This window comes from Rana temporaria, chromosome 9 (genome assembly GCF_905171775.1).
Source record: "Rana temporaria chromosome 9, aRanTem1.1, whole genome shotgun sequence".
Lineage (NCBI taxonomy): Eukaryota > Metazoa > Chordata > Amphibia > Anura > Ranidae > Rana > Rana temporaria.
In genome coordinates this window covers 149,359,853-149,376,850 of record NC_053497.1, presented here as the reverse complement: position 1 = coordinate 149,376,850, position 16,998 = coordinate 149,359,853, and the positions used below count along the sequence as shown (strand labels likewise).

The 16,998-nt window shown below is 42.7% G+C and overlaps 1 protein-coding gene across 5 annotated transcripts in view; it reads right to left on the bottom strand.

Moving 5' to 3' along the window:
- The window catches only part of IKBKG (inhibitor of nuclear factor kappa B kinase regulatory subunit gamma), a 68,160-nt gene that overhangs the window by 9,930 nt on the left and 41,232 nt on the right, over positions 1 to 16,998 (bottom strand). For 3 of the 5 annotated variants that reach the window (XM_040324832.1, XM_040324835.1, XM_040324833.1), the window contains 5 exons: positions 13,511 to 13,582; positions 13,373 to 13,434; positions 4,964 to 5,017; positions 4,664 to 4,766; positions 1,994 to 2,112 (listed from right to left, as the gene is read on the bottom strand). In XM_040324832.1, the coding sequence (XP_040180766.1) occupies positions 1,994 to 2,112; positions 4,664 to 4,766; positions 4,964 to 5,017; positions 13,373 to 13,434; positions 13,511 to 13,582 (410 nt within the window). The remainder of the gene's footprint in view (positions 1 to 1,993; positions 2,113 to 4,663; positions 4,767 to 4,963; positions 5,018 to 13,372; positions 13,435 to 13,510; positions 13,583 to 16,998) is intronic. The other 2 variants (XM_040324834.1, XM_040324836.1) reach the window with 1 other exon arrangement.

Sequence of the window (16,998 nt, the reverse complement as noted above, 5' to 3'; positions counted from 1 at the left end):
TTTTCAGGCACTTCGGCAGTGCTGCCCACTGATTTCAAATTGCAGGAGGTTATATACACCACTTCTGCACCGCCCCAAAGACGCTGCTTGCAGGACTTTTCTTTTTCCGGTCCTGCAAGCGCACCGCCCCAGTGTGAAAGCACTCAGGCTTTCACACTGGGGAGGCGCTTTACATGTGCTATTTTTAGTGCTAAAACGCCTGAAAAGCGCCTTCAGTGTGAAATGGGTCTTATTGTCCATTTGTCCTTCGAGTTAAAGCAGACCTTCACCATTTACATAACAACCTCCCACCTGTCTCCTCCCCATCCCTCTTATACAACTGCAGAAAGTTACAGTTTTGATAAAAAAAAAAAATCAATCTCCCTCCCACCCTGCTTTGTTACACTCTAAATACAGGTAGAACATGTTACAAAAGGCGGAGTTAGCCTTTAAAGAGAAGGAAACTTATTTGTCATCAGAACAGAGGAATCTTCAAATCAAGTAACCATTATCAAAGAGGAGATTTCCTATCTACAACGGATGAATAACAAAGATAACGGACTAGCTTATTGCTATAAATATATTTTATTCCTTTTTACCAAAACTCTCACCTAACCAGGTACTCCAAAAACAGTCTGGGGCTCTTTAGGGGGCCTACAAAGGGCAACTGAAACCCGCTGGTGAGGACTGGCCTTGTACCAAAGCTCTGTAAGGCTATGGTCGTATAATATACAAAGAGATGTTACAAATCTCCACTTTCAAAGAAAAGGAGACATCTCACTCACTTGATATCCGTTTGAGTCATACTCATGTTCAGGACCATAGTCTAATAAATCATCCATAACTACTGGATCTCAAACATCATATATAGGAGGCTTGGCACAAGAACAGGTCAGTTTAAGCTCTGATCCTTCAGATTTTATCATACATGCATGATTACCAATTATTACATTAACCTATCACACAACCTGTTCCTCAGTTTACTTCAGAAGGGATACTAGAATAGTTTGTCAATTTTATTTTGGTATTTTTTGCTTTATATGTTTTACACACTTTTTATTGTTTATATATATATATATATATAGATATATATATATATATATATAGATATATATATATATAGATATATATATATATATATAGAGATATATATATATATATATATATATATATATATATATATATATAGAGATATATATATATATATATATATATATATATATATATAGATATAGATATATTCTTTAATTTTACAAAATAAAAAATGTAATACTTGACAAAGAATTCCTAAATCATTATGGGTTAACTAAAAAGACATCACATCAGACGTGTTTGATTAATCCTGGTGTCCTAACAAAATACGCAACTCGGCAGAATATCGAACCACGTCACTTTTGGTTTATTAAAACCCACAGCAATTGCAGATTTTGACAAATTTGTGTTTGGACACAACAGCGGCAACCGAATGCAGTCAGGTAAAGGAAACGGGGATGAAGTTGCCTCGGAGGCAGCCATTTTGTTGGTTAGTGTTGGAGCAGAGTAACAATCTCCACTGAGAATAGCGTGCACAGGACTGCATTCAGTCGCTCTTGTGTCAAAACACGCATTCCTCATCATGTGAAATGACTTCATAGAAATCTGCAAATCATGTTTTAACTAATTCGGAAGTGACGTGGTTCGATATTCTGCTGAGTTGCCCATTTTGTCAGAACGCTGGCATTAAGCTGTTTAAAAAGGGAATCTCTGCTGTGATGGCTGGTTGAGTAAACAGGCTTTTTCTGTGAAAAGAAGACTGGAGTGCCATCTCCTGGCTGGATAGTAGACTTCCTAACAACTGGAAGGTCTCTGTGTGATCAGGTAAGTCACTGTTCCCTACAACTTTTTAAAGCCCAGTCCAATTTCTGGTATAAAACCATGCCATGTTTTAGGTGTACTAGAAACCACAGTACAGTGCAGAATACCATCAATATGCCTTGTGACTGGTCATACTTGCCACGTATTTGGCACCCCTTACCTCCCTTCCACCTTCTTCAGCTCCTGCTGCGAGGACTCCAGGCTCGTCTGACTCTCATGCAACTCTCCTAGTAAAGATGTCACCTGAGCCTTGACAGAAGCCTTCTCCTCAGCCAATAGCTACAAGGCAACAATGTAACAACATTACCAACATAAGTCGATTGATATTTACAATGAATTTAACAGATTAAAACATGGACTTCACTGGGCAAGCATATTTGTAGTAAGCACACATTTTGAATCATTATTGTATAACTGATTTAAAAGCCAACACCTCCATCCTCAGCATCACCCCTAGAGCATACTCGTACTTGTCCCCATAGACCGTCACCATGTGGCCCACTAGGAGCTGTACAGCCTCCTTGTGAAAAGTGTCCCGATTGGACATAATGCATTTGAATCCCTATTCATTTCTATGAGAAGGCCATCCAACACAAGTTCCAATGGTAGATGACCTTTAATAGAAGTTAATGGATTAAATGCAGTGCATGTTCAGCCCAGCCAGGATACTCTACACCCAGAGATAGGACAGCGAGGCACTGATCCTTTGTGCTTTATGGCTTGACAAAAAACAGGGCCTGCGGCATCTACCTCACTGTATTTGTAACACAGCCCATGGAACCAGCAGGACGGAGAAGGGAGCCTCTTCTCCAGTACCACAATGATTGGGAGCCACCCACCTCTCAGGAAACTCTGTGCACCCATGAAACACACAATTAATGGAAACTAGGCAGATTAGGCGACTTCTGAATACAAAACTACAGTGCACATCGGTGCAGTGGAGGTGAAGGAAGAAGCGTATATTGGTGTAGTGGTAGAGAATAAAGCCTTGAATGTCGGTGCAGTGGCAGGAAGGAAGCAGTGTGTGTTGGTGGAGAGTGAAGGAAGGAGCGTGTGTTGGTGTAGTGGTGGATAGTAAAGGAGTCAATAGTGGTGTAGTGGTGGTGAATGGAGGAGCATGTATTGGTGGAGAGTGAAAGAGTAAATGTCGGTGAAGAAAAGGAGCGTGTGTTGGTGTACATGGAAGGGAGAGGAAAAGAGGGAGGAACAAAGAAAAACTGGAGAGTAAGAACAAGAAAGAAGACTAGAGAGGGATGGGGGAAAAAAAACAAGACATTAGGATAGAGAGAGATAAAAGGGAAAGAAAAGAGAACAAAGAGTAGTACATCCTAAAATGTACCATAAGGGGCTTTCTTACTGTACAAGTGAAATAAACTGCTTTGTTGCGCTAAATCAAATACAAAACAAAATAAAAAAAATGGAGCAGCTAACACAATATTGTTGGATACAATGGATATTAATAGAAAATGAGGTGTAGCGCTAAAATAATACAAAAAAGTTCTAATGAATCACTTCAATATATTGCAATTGAAGCATGGATAGAATCCAGAAAATTATGGGAAAAAATAGAAGATCGAGTGTAAAGGGAATAGGAGAGCCACCACCTGCACCCAAACACACTGACCCTTACCATCATGGGTAATGCACATATAAGAATATTCCAAATCAAGGAACATGGAAACTCTCAATTCACCAGATGATCCCTCTCCCAGAAAGATCTTCCACCAGTCCTCTCACCACGGACCTATCGAATTAGGGTATGATTGGAGGATTCCTCTAGAAGGATGGCCGACGTGCGCCATCTGATGGGTAGGAAGCGCTGGTCGCAATCTTGTTACATGCTTGCCATTTTATTTTAACATGTGAGTGCATTCATACTTATATTGACAATACTTTTTTAGTTTGATGGGATGTTTGCGCAATGAGTCTCTCTCTCATTTTTTACACGCGATATCATTGGTCTGCTATTGGAGCTGCTCTGGTTAACCCCTTGCTGATATCCAATCATACCCAAATTCGATTGGTCTGTGGAGAGAGATCTGGTGAATTGAGAGTTTCCATGTTCCATGATTTGGGATATCTTAGATGTGCATTACCCATGAATTTCCCTGGATTGTATCCATGCTTCAATTGCAATATATTGGAGGGATTTATTAGAACTTTTTGTTGTATTATTTTAGCGCTACACCTCACTTTATATTACTGTACAAGTGGAAGGGACTCAGGGAGCGCTAAATGTCCGTGGGTTAGGGGCGCAAATGACTTGTCTTACCTTGGGTGCTGACAACCCACGCTATAAAAATTTTACTGTCTCGGTTTAATAAAATAATTTTATGCATAATTTTTGAGATCACTGTATTATACTTGCACCTTGAAAATCGCACAAATTCTCTTGTACCCACTCAAATTTAGGGATGTGGTGTTTAAAATAGCGGGTTGTCCGTAGCTAAAAATCTACCCCTTCTTAAATATCTTGGATACTCTGGTAGTGAAATCTCTATCTCTTAACTCCACTGATCTAGCATGGCATCACGTGGTGTCACACCCTTTTTTAGATAGTTTGGAAGCATGTATTGCTTTGGTATAGCGGAAGTCACACCCAGACGTTCAGCTGTGTTTAGGTACATTCAGTCTAGCTGCGTTTGCACAAAGGAATTTTGTTCATCCTGTGGACATCTGCATGCAGGAAAAATGGATCTGGGATGTATAAAGTTTGTTTATTATCCCCCATATCAATTTATTTGGCATGAACACAGGAGGTCTGTGTGCACAAGGTCTTATAAGTCAGTTTGTCTTGATCATATAACATTGTAGTATGATAGATGTTAACCTGGAGCTGTCTTTGAGCTTCGACTCCTTTCTCTTTCAGCTGGTCCTTCAGGCCTGACACCTCCAGCTGCAGCTCTGTAATTTTTTCCTGCACCTGAACATTCCTGTTAAAACGGGAAAAAAAAAAAAAAAAAAAAAAAAAGCAGATTCAGGGATCAGTTTATTAAACAAACAGGACCAATTCAAACACGTCTGTGTAGCCCTAGCAACCCATCAGATGCCTCCGTGATGCCTGGGTTTTATGCCCAAAACAACTTTCTCCACTTTATGTATACATTGCTAGTACTTATGAGACGCTTACCGGCTCTCTGCCTCCTGGAGCTTCTTTTGCAGATCCTGCTCCTGTGCTGTAGACCTAAAACAGACAGGCGGTTAGTGCGGTGTATGATCAGGTGCACAGCTGCAACAAACATAAGAAAGCCTCGGTGCGAATCCCAAACAAAAGACATCCTTGTATATTATGCAATAACTTTGCATGGTGCTGTTCAGGATTTTGAATACTAGGGCATGTGGTTTCAATAAGCATTATAGTGGTTCAATCCATGTAGAAAAAGGGATCTCATGGAAAGAGCAATTCACATTATTCTACAAAGCAGAATTAAACAAAGCAGGGAAGCTTGTTTTATGTGTATAACTGGCTGTTATACAGGCTTCGTTTCTGTGGCCCGGCAGAGCTCATTATTGGGTTTGGGGGTTGTCTATATATTTGAACTCCAGGCACACCAGAAGGATTATATCTGTATTAGTAATGCCAAAACATAACACACACTTAAAAGTGATTCTAAAGGTTTATTTTATTTTTTAAATAACAAACATGTTATACTTGCCTGCTCAGTGCAGTGATTTTGCACAGAGCGGCCGATCCTCCTCTTCTGGATTCCCCAAGCGGCACTCCTCCTCATCGGGTGCCTCCACGGAGAGTCGCTTTCCCTGGGGACACCCGATATAGCAGGACTCTGCACTCCTCTCATGTTACTGGCATGTTAATGGCTCCTGCTGCTATAAATCTATCCAATGAGGACCGAGACATCGGCTGGAGCTGCTAGGCTCTTTGCTGGAACGGACGGGTTCAGGTAAGAAAAAAGGGTGGGGGGCTCTGAGGACAGGTGTTTTTTCATCTTAATACATGGAATGCATTAAGGTGAAAAACCTTGAGACTTTACAACCCCTTTAAGCCTAGTACACACAGGCTGACTATCGGGGGGCATCGGCCGGTTTAATAGAAACTGGCCGACATTCTGGCTGTGTGTACTGCAGCCAGGCCGGCTTATGCTGAAGGGGCATGACTGAAAAAGGTCTGCCGATCGGCTCCCGATCAGAGCTCTTAGCCAATGATGCAAAAGCTGCCATTACCCATGAGGCAGACAAAAACGCAAGCAAGCAGAGGAACAAAAATGTTTTACTTTATTCACTGAACACAGTCAGTTACACTGCCAGAATATGTTTTTATATAGTTCGATAGTTAGTCTGGTCGAAAAAAAAAAAAAAAAAAGACAAGTCCATCTAGTTCAACCAATAAAAGGTCAAAGAGAAATTTACAATCCTATATACACAATCCTATACCCACAGTCGATCCAGAGGAAGGCTCAAACAAAAACAGCAAAGCATGATCCAATTTGCTTACAGCAAGGGGAAAGAATTCCTTCCTGATCCCCCAAGAGGAAATTGGATATTCCCTGGATCAACTTTACCTATAAAATGTTAGTATCCAATTATATTATGTACATTTAGGAAATAATCCAGTCCCGTTTCAAGCATTGGAGCATTTGCCCGAGTACAAGTACTCAGGAAAATGCTTGGTAGTATCGGTACAACCCTAGTAATAAGATCTGAATGGCTTGAGATTACCAGATCCAGCCGAGTATCATTCCTAGTCGGGCCTCTATGTACTGGACCATAAAATTGTCTTGTAGTAGGTTTATACATTTTTTCCCTTAACCACTTACCCACTGGGCATTTAAACCCCTTTCCTAACCAGACCAATATTCAGCTTTCAGTGCTCTCACATTTTGACATTTACTCAGTCATGCAACACTGTACCCATATGAAATTTTTGTCCTTTTATTTTCACACAAATAGAGCTTTCTTTTTTGTGGTATTGAATCATTGCTGGGTTTATTTTTTGGGCTATAAATGAAAAAAAAAAAAAAAAAAAAAAATTCTGTAAAAAGAAAAAAAAAAATGCATTTTTTGTGTTTCCATTGTAAAATCTTGCAAACTAATAATTGTTCTTCATACATTTTGGCCAAAATTTACACTACTACATATCTTAAACTAAAATAACCCAAATAAGTGCACATTTTTTGGTCTTTATGAAAGTTATAGAGTCTACAAGTGCCTGATGTACTGACAGCTTATCTCATTTCTTGAGACACTGAGGCCTTGTACACACGATCAGTCCAAACTGTTAAAAAACTAAATGAAGTTCAGTTTCATCAGTCCAAACCTACCGTGTGTATGCCCCATCTGACTTTTGTCCTTCAGACCAGAGTTTTAGAACTTGCTTTAAAAATCGGACTGATGGACTAATGACCGATCGGTCAAAACCGATGGCTAGTACGCAAAAGCATCGGTTCAAAACCCGTGCATGCTCAGAATCAAGTCGACGCATGCTTGGAAGCATTGAACTTTGTTTTTCTCAGCACGTCGTTGTGTTTTATGTCACCGCGTTGGACTCGATCGGTTTTTGAACCGATGGTGTGTAGGCCACATCAGACCATCAGTCCGTTTTCATCAGTTTGGACTGATCGTGTGTACAGGGCCTAACAGGCCACGAAAGTACAAATACCCCCCAAATGTCCCCTTTAAAAAAAAAAGGACATCCCAAAGGTATTTAGAATGAGGCATTGTGAGTTTAAAGTTGTCATTTTTTCCCCACAATTCTTTGCAAAATGAATATTTTTATTTTCTTTATTTGTTTCACAAAATTGTCATATAAACAAGTTATTTCTCACCACACAGCATATGCATACCATAAATTACACCCCAAAACACATCTACTACTCCTCCTGAGTATGGCGATACCACATGTGTGAGACTTTTACACAGCGTGGCCAAAAAACATCCCAACGTATAATTATGAGGCATAATGAGTCTTTTGAACATGTCATTTTTTGGAAAACGTGGAAAGAAAATGAAAATAGGATTTTTTAAACAGCTTGCCTGTAAAATCCTTTTCTTGGAGTACATCACTGGACACAGAGCCTTGTTAATTACTTAATGGGTTATATGTCACCATCAGGTTATTGGACACTGGCACACCTTAATTACAAGACAAGTCCCCCTCTATATAACCCCTCCCATATGGAGAGTACATCAGTTTTTGTAGAAAAGCAATAAGAATCCCATAAGAGGGGTGGGAGCTCCGTGTTCTGTGATGTACTCCAAGAAAAGGATTTTACAGGTAAGCCGTTTAAAAAATCCTATTTTCCTTTTCGTACATCACAGTATACAGAGCCTTAATTACTTAATGGGATGTTCCAGAGCAATGCTTAACTTGAGGGAAGGGAGACACAGATCAAAAATCAGACCGCCACCGGAGGAAACGCATAGATCAGAGAAAACTGATCCCAAGGAATTACAAACGCATCCGTTCCGGATGCTAGTGGATCACTTATATTTGAAACAAAGTTGTCCAACTTCGTGTTGAACCTGGAGGCTAGTAGATACACATCCGGGGTACCCCATCCCTGGCATATGGTCAGAAACATGTAGGGATGCAGAGACCACTCTCCTGGAAATAGTTGCTGGTGACTCAGATAATCCGCCTGCCAAATCTCCACTGGAATAAAGCAGATAGGCAAGGAACATGCCTTTCTGCCCACACCAAAAATGTGGTTCACCTCCCTCTGGGCATCCAGACTCCTGGTGCAACCTTGGTGATTGATATAGGCCACCACTGTAGCATTGTTGGATTGTATCCAGACAGGACAGCCCTGTAACCTGTAGGTCCAGGCCCTGAGGGCCAAAATGTACTGCCTGTATCTCCAGATATTGATGGGCAGGATCTTTTCCGCTTTGGACCATAGATTCTTTTAGAACTGCTCCCCAGCCTATAAGGCTGGCATTCGTAGTTACCACCTTCCTTCCAGGTGACTGGGATAAAGGATTTTCCCTTCTGCCAATTTTTGGTTAGCAACCAACTGAGGCTTTGGCGCACTTCTGATGCCAGCCACATGGGCACGTCCAAGGCTTGGACTCTCCTGTTCCAAGCAGACAGTATGCTGCTTTGCAACAGTGTTGAATTAAACTGAGCGTAAGGAACAGCCTTGAATGAGGCTACCATATTCCCAAACAACCTCATGGAAATGCAAACGGAAGGTCTCTTCCTGCTTTGACCACCTGGACCAACTCTTTTAAGGCTTTGACTTGGGTAAAAATACCCTGCTTCGGGCCGTGTCCATGACCATAGCCATATACTCCAGCCTCTTTAGGGGCTGCAAAGATGACTTTTCTAGGTTGAGGTCCCAGCCTAGGTGCTCTAGGTATTTCACTGTGTTGAGCACACTGTGGTTTAACGTGCTACCGACTGCTCTACCAGTAGCAAATTGTCTAAATATGCCATTACCGCTATGGTCTGAGCCCTTAGATTTGCCAGGAGCGGGGCTAGAACCTTGGTAAATCCCCGAGGAGTTGTAGCTAGACCAAAGGGTAGAGCCACAAACAAAGTAGAGCCGTTCTACCGCAAACCTTAGGAACCTTTGGTGAGCGGGAAAAATTGGCACATGTAGATATGCATCTTTGATGTCTATTGACACCAGGAACTCCCCCTCGTAGGGTGGAGACCACTGAGCAGATTGACTCCAGGCGGAAAGAGCGAATGATCAGGAATCGATTCAGATCTTTTTGATCTAGAATGGGTCCGACATCTCCGTTTCGTTTGAATAAAACCCTGAACCCTGCTCCTCTGAGGCAACCTCTACGATTACCCCTTGGCATAACAAGTGATCCAACGCTAGGAACAAGGGCCTTCTTTTTACTGGATTTTGGGTATGCTTGACCTTAGAAAACAGGATGTCCGGAACCCCCAAAATTCCAGTCTGTAAACCAGAGATACTGTGGAGATTATCCACTTGTCCTGAATGTCCTCCTGCCTAGCCCTTAAAAAAATCGCAGGTGTCGGTGTCCCCCCCCTCCCCCCCCCCCACTCGGCTGAGCGGGGGCGCCTCTTCATATGGAGGCTTTGGGGTTCTGCTTTGCCAAACTTTGACCCCAAGATTTTTTTTGTCCCTGCGCTTTCCCTCTTGCACTTGGCTGGGGAGGCCGTCGCCACTGCCTGGAGGCTCTAGCACCCGGGACTGGGGAAAGCAAACATTTAAAAGAGGGACGTTTACTCTTTTAGCTTAAATGGCAACAAAGTAGTCCTACCACTAGAAATCTTTTGGATATAGTTATCCAGGTCATCCCCAAATAAGCGCTCCCCATTAAAAGGGAATCCGGTCAAAAGCTTTTTGCACAAACCTTCAGCCAACCAATGCTTTAGCCAAAGAATCCTGCGCATGTGTACCAGCAGGAGTGTAAGGCAGGATGCTAGCTGAATAGAATCTTTAATAGCAGCCACCGCAAAACATAAGGCCTTAGGTAGGTCTGCCCAATCCCTGGCCTGCTCAGCAGGGAGGATCTTAATCACCTGCTTTATCTGATCATTTAGGAACTGACACATGACAAATCGCTGCTACTGCAGGTTGGGTTACAGCGCCAGCCACAGTAAAGATTCCAGCCTTTTCTCAGTTGGATCTTTAAATACCTGAGCATTGTCCACAGGACAGGTCAGACTTTTATTCACGGAAGAGATAACTGCGTCTATTGCCGGCAAACTGCATTTCTTGGTGAACTTCTCCATTGGATAAAGAAAGGAAAACTTCTTGGGAGGAGAAAACTTATCTGGGTAATCCCAGACAGCATACATAAGCTTTTCCAGTAATGGATAGATTGGGAAGGTATAAAGACCCCAAATAGGGGACAGGGGACCCGGCTGACTCAGTGGAGGGCAACTTGTACGCAGCATGCACAACTTCTGTATAGTATTGTACCTGCATCTTGAGAGCCCGAGAGGTAGAAAAGAGCTCCTCATCCCCAGATTCATCCAACTGCCCCTGATCCTTGTCCCCAGATTCATCATCATCATCATCCTTACCAGATTGTTGATCGTCTGACAGTGAACCCAGAGCAGAGGAAGGGGACCTACCCCGCTTTTTGCTCTTCTGCAAGGATGCTGTAATTAAGCTATGACTAAGCGCTGATACCCCAGTGCGAAACGCGTCAGCTATCCACCCCACTGTCTGCTGTGATCTGTAGTGCCGTTTCCATTTTTTACCATTAAAAGCAACATGTTAAGAATTTCGTGGAAGTGCGGCTGTCCAGTCTTTTTCTCCAGTCTTCGCTCCTTGCATTGCCTGCACCCACGCTTCTGAGAGGACACCGATTGCTGAGTGCACTCACCTGGAGCGGCAGTTTCCCTTTTCTCTACATGCTGTAATTAAAGCAGCTATCCTCCCTTCTAAACCAACCAATGGTGCTGCTATGGTGTCTTCAGTGACATATGCAGGAGATACAATGTTGGGAGAGGCTGCAATGCCTGACAGGGGCAATGGCTTATCCTGTGCAGCTGCCTCAAGTCTCTCAGGGGAGGATGGCATCATGCAGGCCTGTCTAGGACCCCCAGATGCAGACGGCGACACTTTAGTGTCCCTTTTCCCTACCCCTGAACCCCTTCTATGGAAAGACATAGTCCTAAGCCCAAAAGCAGAGGTACTAACACAGGTGCATCAACTGCTGAGCCTAGTCCAGCAACAAAAAAATGCCTGCTAATCTGCACAGCCCGATGCCAAGTAGGTGTCTTAATAGTATGCCTGAATCCAATCCACAAGATGCTTATGTGCCCCAAGCTACTGTGTCCCAACTCTTTACAGAGCTCTTGGCATCTGGGTTTATAATAGATGACCCGCCCTGCATGGCGGCAGCAACCACACCCCCTTTACCACCCCGCCGTTCCAGCCGAGTGAAAAGCGCACCTCCTGCGCGCACGTAGGAGATGGCGGCCAACAGGGGTGAAGGAAGGAACCCTATTTGGAGGGCAGTTGTGGGACCCCAGACTTTGCGGAACCCACCTTTCAACATTTGTGGCAGAGCCTGAAGCAGAGGCGGTGAGGAGATCAACGGACCAGCTGCACTAAGCTTTCGTCCTGGAGAGCATGCAAGTAAAACCCCAGGCATGTCTCCTTACTCCCTCTATTGGCAAAAAACAGGTAAGACATGCAACTACTCACAGAAGAGGACCCTAAGAATTTTCTCAGGGTTGTCTTTGCTTACCTTATCCCCGCCGCAGGATACTGCTGAAGATCAGACAGATCCAACCTTCACCCATAACGGCGGGTTGTGTTGTGCCAACCTTCAGGGTTCTGGGTTCCTACTTAGAGGACTGTTCCCTGAACATGTAGAGCACTCTGCCAGAAACCTTTGGGCATTTTTTAATACGTGCCCAATGTGCTGGATCCCAGAGTCCAGCCCTACAAGAGAGACATTACAGGCAAATCCTCGCTGTTCCACAAGGCCCGGGTACCATGCATTTTGGCGTTCTTTCTGGTCCTCTTGGATGGATCTGGTTGTGTAGCTCCTTAACCCCCACAGGGATCCTCAGCAGAGCTTCTTAGCACATTCTTAACCATAAACATCACCTCAGACACTGGCGAAAAAAACTGAGGTACTCTCCATATGGGAGGGGTTATATAGAGGGGGACAGGTCTTGTAATTAAGGTGTGCCATTGTCCAATCACCTGATGGCGACATATAACCCATTAAGTAATTAACAAGGCTCTGTGTCCCGTGATGTACAAAAAAGAAAATGCATTTTTTTTTTTTTTTTTTTTTTTTTTACACAAAGTAGTCCATTTATACAATATTTCTACCACATAGAATCTGCAAACCACAGATTACACCCCAAAATAGATTATCCTACTTCTTTCCGAGTATGGCACTACCACGTGTGAGACTTTTCTACAGCATGGTCACATAGAAAGGCCCAAAATGCAGGGAGCATCATCAGGTGTTCTAGGGGCATACATTTCAAATCACTTCTCACATGGAGACAGACGATACATCCCTCTGTTTTACACTGTCTCTCCAAAAGAGAGCTTAGCCAGGAAAATTAATAGCCCAGTCATGTGAAGAATGAAGCCAAGTTTCAGCAATACCAATTAAATCTTAGTTCTCTTCATGCAGAAAAGCTTCAAAATTCACCCATTTTGCTTGGCAGACTTCTGACATTGGTGAACATAAACTTGAATTGATAGTCACATTTTGCATATTTTTTTATTTTAATACAAATAGTACCATTTCTACTGGTTGTTTTTAACATGGGAACCTTCTCATCACCTGCCCTCCCCCTCCCCCGTCTTTCCCTATTCCACCCACCAATAGGGACTGACCCATGTCTGCCTAATGGTTAATTTTAAACAATTGTTTCCAGTGTCCCCTTAACAGTCTTGGTGATGAGAACCCACCTGCCTCACCCAAATCTGTCAAGATCTGGCCATTACTGTAGCTACCTAAATCCGTGGGCAAAAAAGTCTACCTAGCTTATAGCTGTCCACAAATAATTAGAATTTCATGTGTCAGATTGATATTGTAAATGTTCAAAATAACATAACATCTGATAGTGTGTACCCCGACATTGCACATGCATAGTTATCCCCTCTCCCTATCAACTCACCATTCATTTGTACCTTGCAGGACTTCTATTTCTGTAACCGCCTTCCGGGCAGCGGGTTCCTCCTGCAAACAGCACAAACAGTCAGTAAATATAAACAAGGAAAATACGGAACAGCCCACTGATCTGCCAATCCCTCACCCGAATCCTGACCCAGTCTTTAGTTGGCAGCCCAGACAGTCGATTCTTTTCACTTTCCTTTAAGAGATCACCCTGTGACAAGAAAGGACAAAAAATAAACAAGGTTACATAAAAGGATAATGAATACAAATGGTTAAAAGCACAGAACAGTGACAAAACAGAAAGCAATGCAGAATTTACTTCCATATTTTCACTATGCGCAGTAAAAAAGAATCTTTAATAAAAAATACAATTTAAATGTATGATTCTCTAAACGCCATGGAGTGGGATACAAACCCTTTTCCTTTCTGCCACAACTGGGTTTCTGGGACATTTGCAGAAATTCTAGAATTTACCTGATGAATATTTTAAAAAGAGAACAAAAAATCGCCAAAGGGCTTATGCAAAATAAAAGAAAAAAAGAAATGTCTAAAGAAAATGTGTACAAAAATGTGAATGTTGTTCAAAATATTGGGTTTGCTTTCATCATTAGATTTTTGGGATAAATCACATATACTGTTAGAAATCCGTTTGTTGGAGAAAAGGTTTTCCATCCTGCGCCTTTATTTTTTCTTGTCACTGTAGTCGAAAACTTTCTTAGAACATGTGTTTCCTACACATTTTTGTGAAATATTCTACCCACCTATGGCCAGCTTTAGACCTTAAAGCGGAGTGCCAGAAGTTTCTGTGTTACCAGAAATAAAAAGTCAGCAGCTACAAAAAGCGTAGCTGCTGACTTTTAACACACACACTCACTTGTCCCACGATACAGCAATGCGCCCCCCCTGAACCCTCGGTTCTCCCCCTTGGTTCTCTCCGGCATCACAAGTTTGGGTACCCTGTTGTGACAGCTTGCAGCTTCACATGCGTGAGTCACACTGCGCCTCCTCAATGGCCGGGCAATCTTCTAGGACCCATGACATGCCAAATGTGACATAGAAGGGGGTGAGGAGTCTTTAAAGCGGAAGTTCCACTTTTGGGTGGATCTTCGCTTTAGGAGGCCCCAACAAGCCTCTCACACAAATTTCAGGTAGAATAATAGGATTTGGACTTGCCTGTAAAATTCTTTCCTTGGAGTACTGTACATGACACAGGATCTTTAGTCTTGGTCATGGATTATATGCAGCCTCCTTCAAGCAACTGGACAACAATGCTCCAGAGACATCACCTATATAGCCCCCCTATCACTTTAGGCAAGCCTCAGTTTTGTAGCATGCAATAGGGAAAACATACAAAAAAAAAAAAAAATGGGGGGGGGGGTGTACTCCAAGAAAAGGGTTATCAGTCAAATACCCAATTTTGTAAATTGTTCACAGGATCTGTGTTAACCATAGAATGTCTAAAAACAGTCCATTTGAGGTATGTGCAACACAGTAAATATACTACTCAAATCAAGGCAGGAGACAGCGGTCAGGGCAAAACAGTACTAGGGCCAAATGGAGGGAGATGCAAAATGGACATACCCTCAAAGGGATCTTCAGGGACTGAGTGCCACTGCAGATGGACCACAACCCTGGACCTGTATAGCACCTTGCAGCTACCGCAATGATATGCACTACATGACGAGGTCAGCACCAACGTAGGATACAGTATCCAAAACAATGTTACGGGCACCCCATCCTCTTCTTCCACCACCCATGGTCTGGTCCCCCAAGGCTTAGCCAAAGAGTTACCCTATTAGGAAAGCTGCTGAGATGGAGTTACAGTGGCTATAGTGCAACTAAGAATATGGATAGAAGATTCTTGAGGATAAAAATAAAATAAAAAAAGTAAGCGGCTCTTAATAGACATAAGACATCCATCACCCAAGGGCATAAGTCCATCACCTAAGGACAACGTCCCATTGCAACTAGATGACTTTTTTCATTGCCTTATTGAGAGAAAGATTAAATTTGATTGGTGGCCATTTGCTATGGCTCCACTTTAACATTAGTTACTTTAGGTAACACTACAAGTTAGACCTGCACGATTAATCGCGATTTCGATTCTCCTCCTCCGCGATCTCCCCTCAGAATGACCGACGATTCTCCTACATGTCACCGCCATCCACGTAACCAGTGTGGAACGCAAATGCCGCCGACATCGAAACCGACGTCAGCAGCCTGCGCCGCTGGATAGATGCCTGAGCTTCTCTCACAACAGTAGTTTGTATCCATGCGCCACCCAGTAGTTGCCGGCGGTACTGCTTCTGATGTATTAAACCTTCTCACAGTTCTGTACAACTGTGTGTATCCATGCGCCACCCAATGGTTGCTGGCAGTACTGCTTCTGATGTATAAAAAAAGAGACCAGTGATATGTCTATAATGTTAAAGACCATATAACTCCTATGAAAAAATCAGAATCAAAGTTTTATTCTGCTTTTTTCATAGGAGTTATATGATCTTTAACATTATAGACATATCACTGGTCTCTTTTTTTTATATATTCATATTTTCAGATAAATCACAGGTTTATTTATTAATTTTTTTTTGGGGGGGGGGGGGTTTTGGCATTACATTTTTGAGAATCGTGATCTTTTGTCTAAGCAAAAGAATCGTGATTCTCATTTTGACCAGAATCGTGCAGCCCTACTACAAGTACATTTTACCTGCAAGAAATGCAAGTACTAGAATTTGACTCGGTATCAGATTCTTGTAATGTCCTAAAAAACAGCACTTGAGACTGGAAGAAAGAAGGAAAGCACTAGAAACCAAGCATGTGAGCTGCATGCACCGGTGCAGACAAGGAACATGCTGCAGCAGAGGGTGGTTAGATCACCAGGGTGGCTGTGGTGTCTGGCAGGCTGCATAAATCTCAGGGCCAAATAGACAAATACAAATCCTTCTTTCCAATGCCATTACACAAATGATTACAACCTGTGTAAAGTGAATTCCCCCTTTGCCTCTAAGGAACCTATGCTTGAATCTAGGAATGAAAAACTCCAAAATGTGCTCTTCAAACCAATTGCAGGAAAGGCGCTTGTGCATACCTTTGTCCTCTGTGTTTCTGAAGACCCCCTTCTCCCAAAACCAACGAACGAGCACTTCATATATTAATCCTGATTCGGGCCTCAAGTTAGAGGTCTGACTCATGCACTTTTAATAGCGATTCACAAGGAGCCTTGTATAGTCCAAAGCAAGAAGCCTATGCTAACCCCTTAATGATCTCTTGGCAGGCCCCCCACAAACCATTTTTCGCTACTCTAAGTTAGAGGTCTGGCATCCCATATAACACCACATGTGCCACAGTGACTAACAAAAGTGGAGCATGCATGCCATTGTGGGACTGTACTTCATGTATCCTCTTCATACAATATGCAGTGTACTGACCAGCATCATTACCTACGCTGAATAGGCCAAGTTAGAGAAAACTGGATGCTGCCACAATGCCACACAATATTTTGCAAGTGCTATGTTTCCTACCATGTTTATCCTCTTGCTTCAATATTTTGCCTATTACCTGGAACAAACATGCAGATAAGAAAGTCTGACTTTGGGGTCAATTCACTAATGTTTACCGCATGCGATA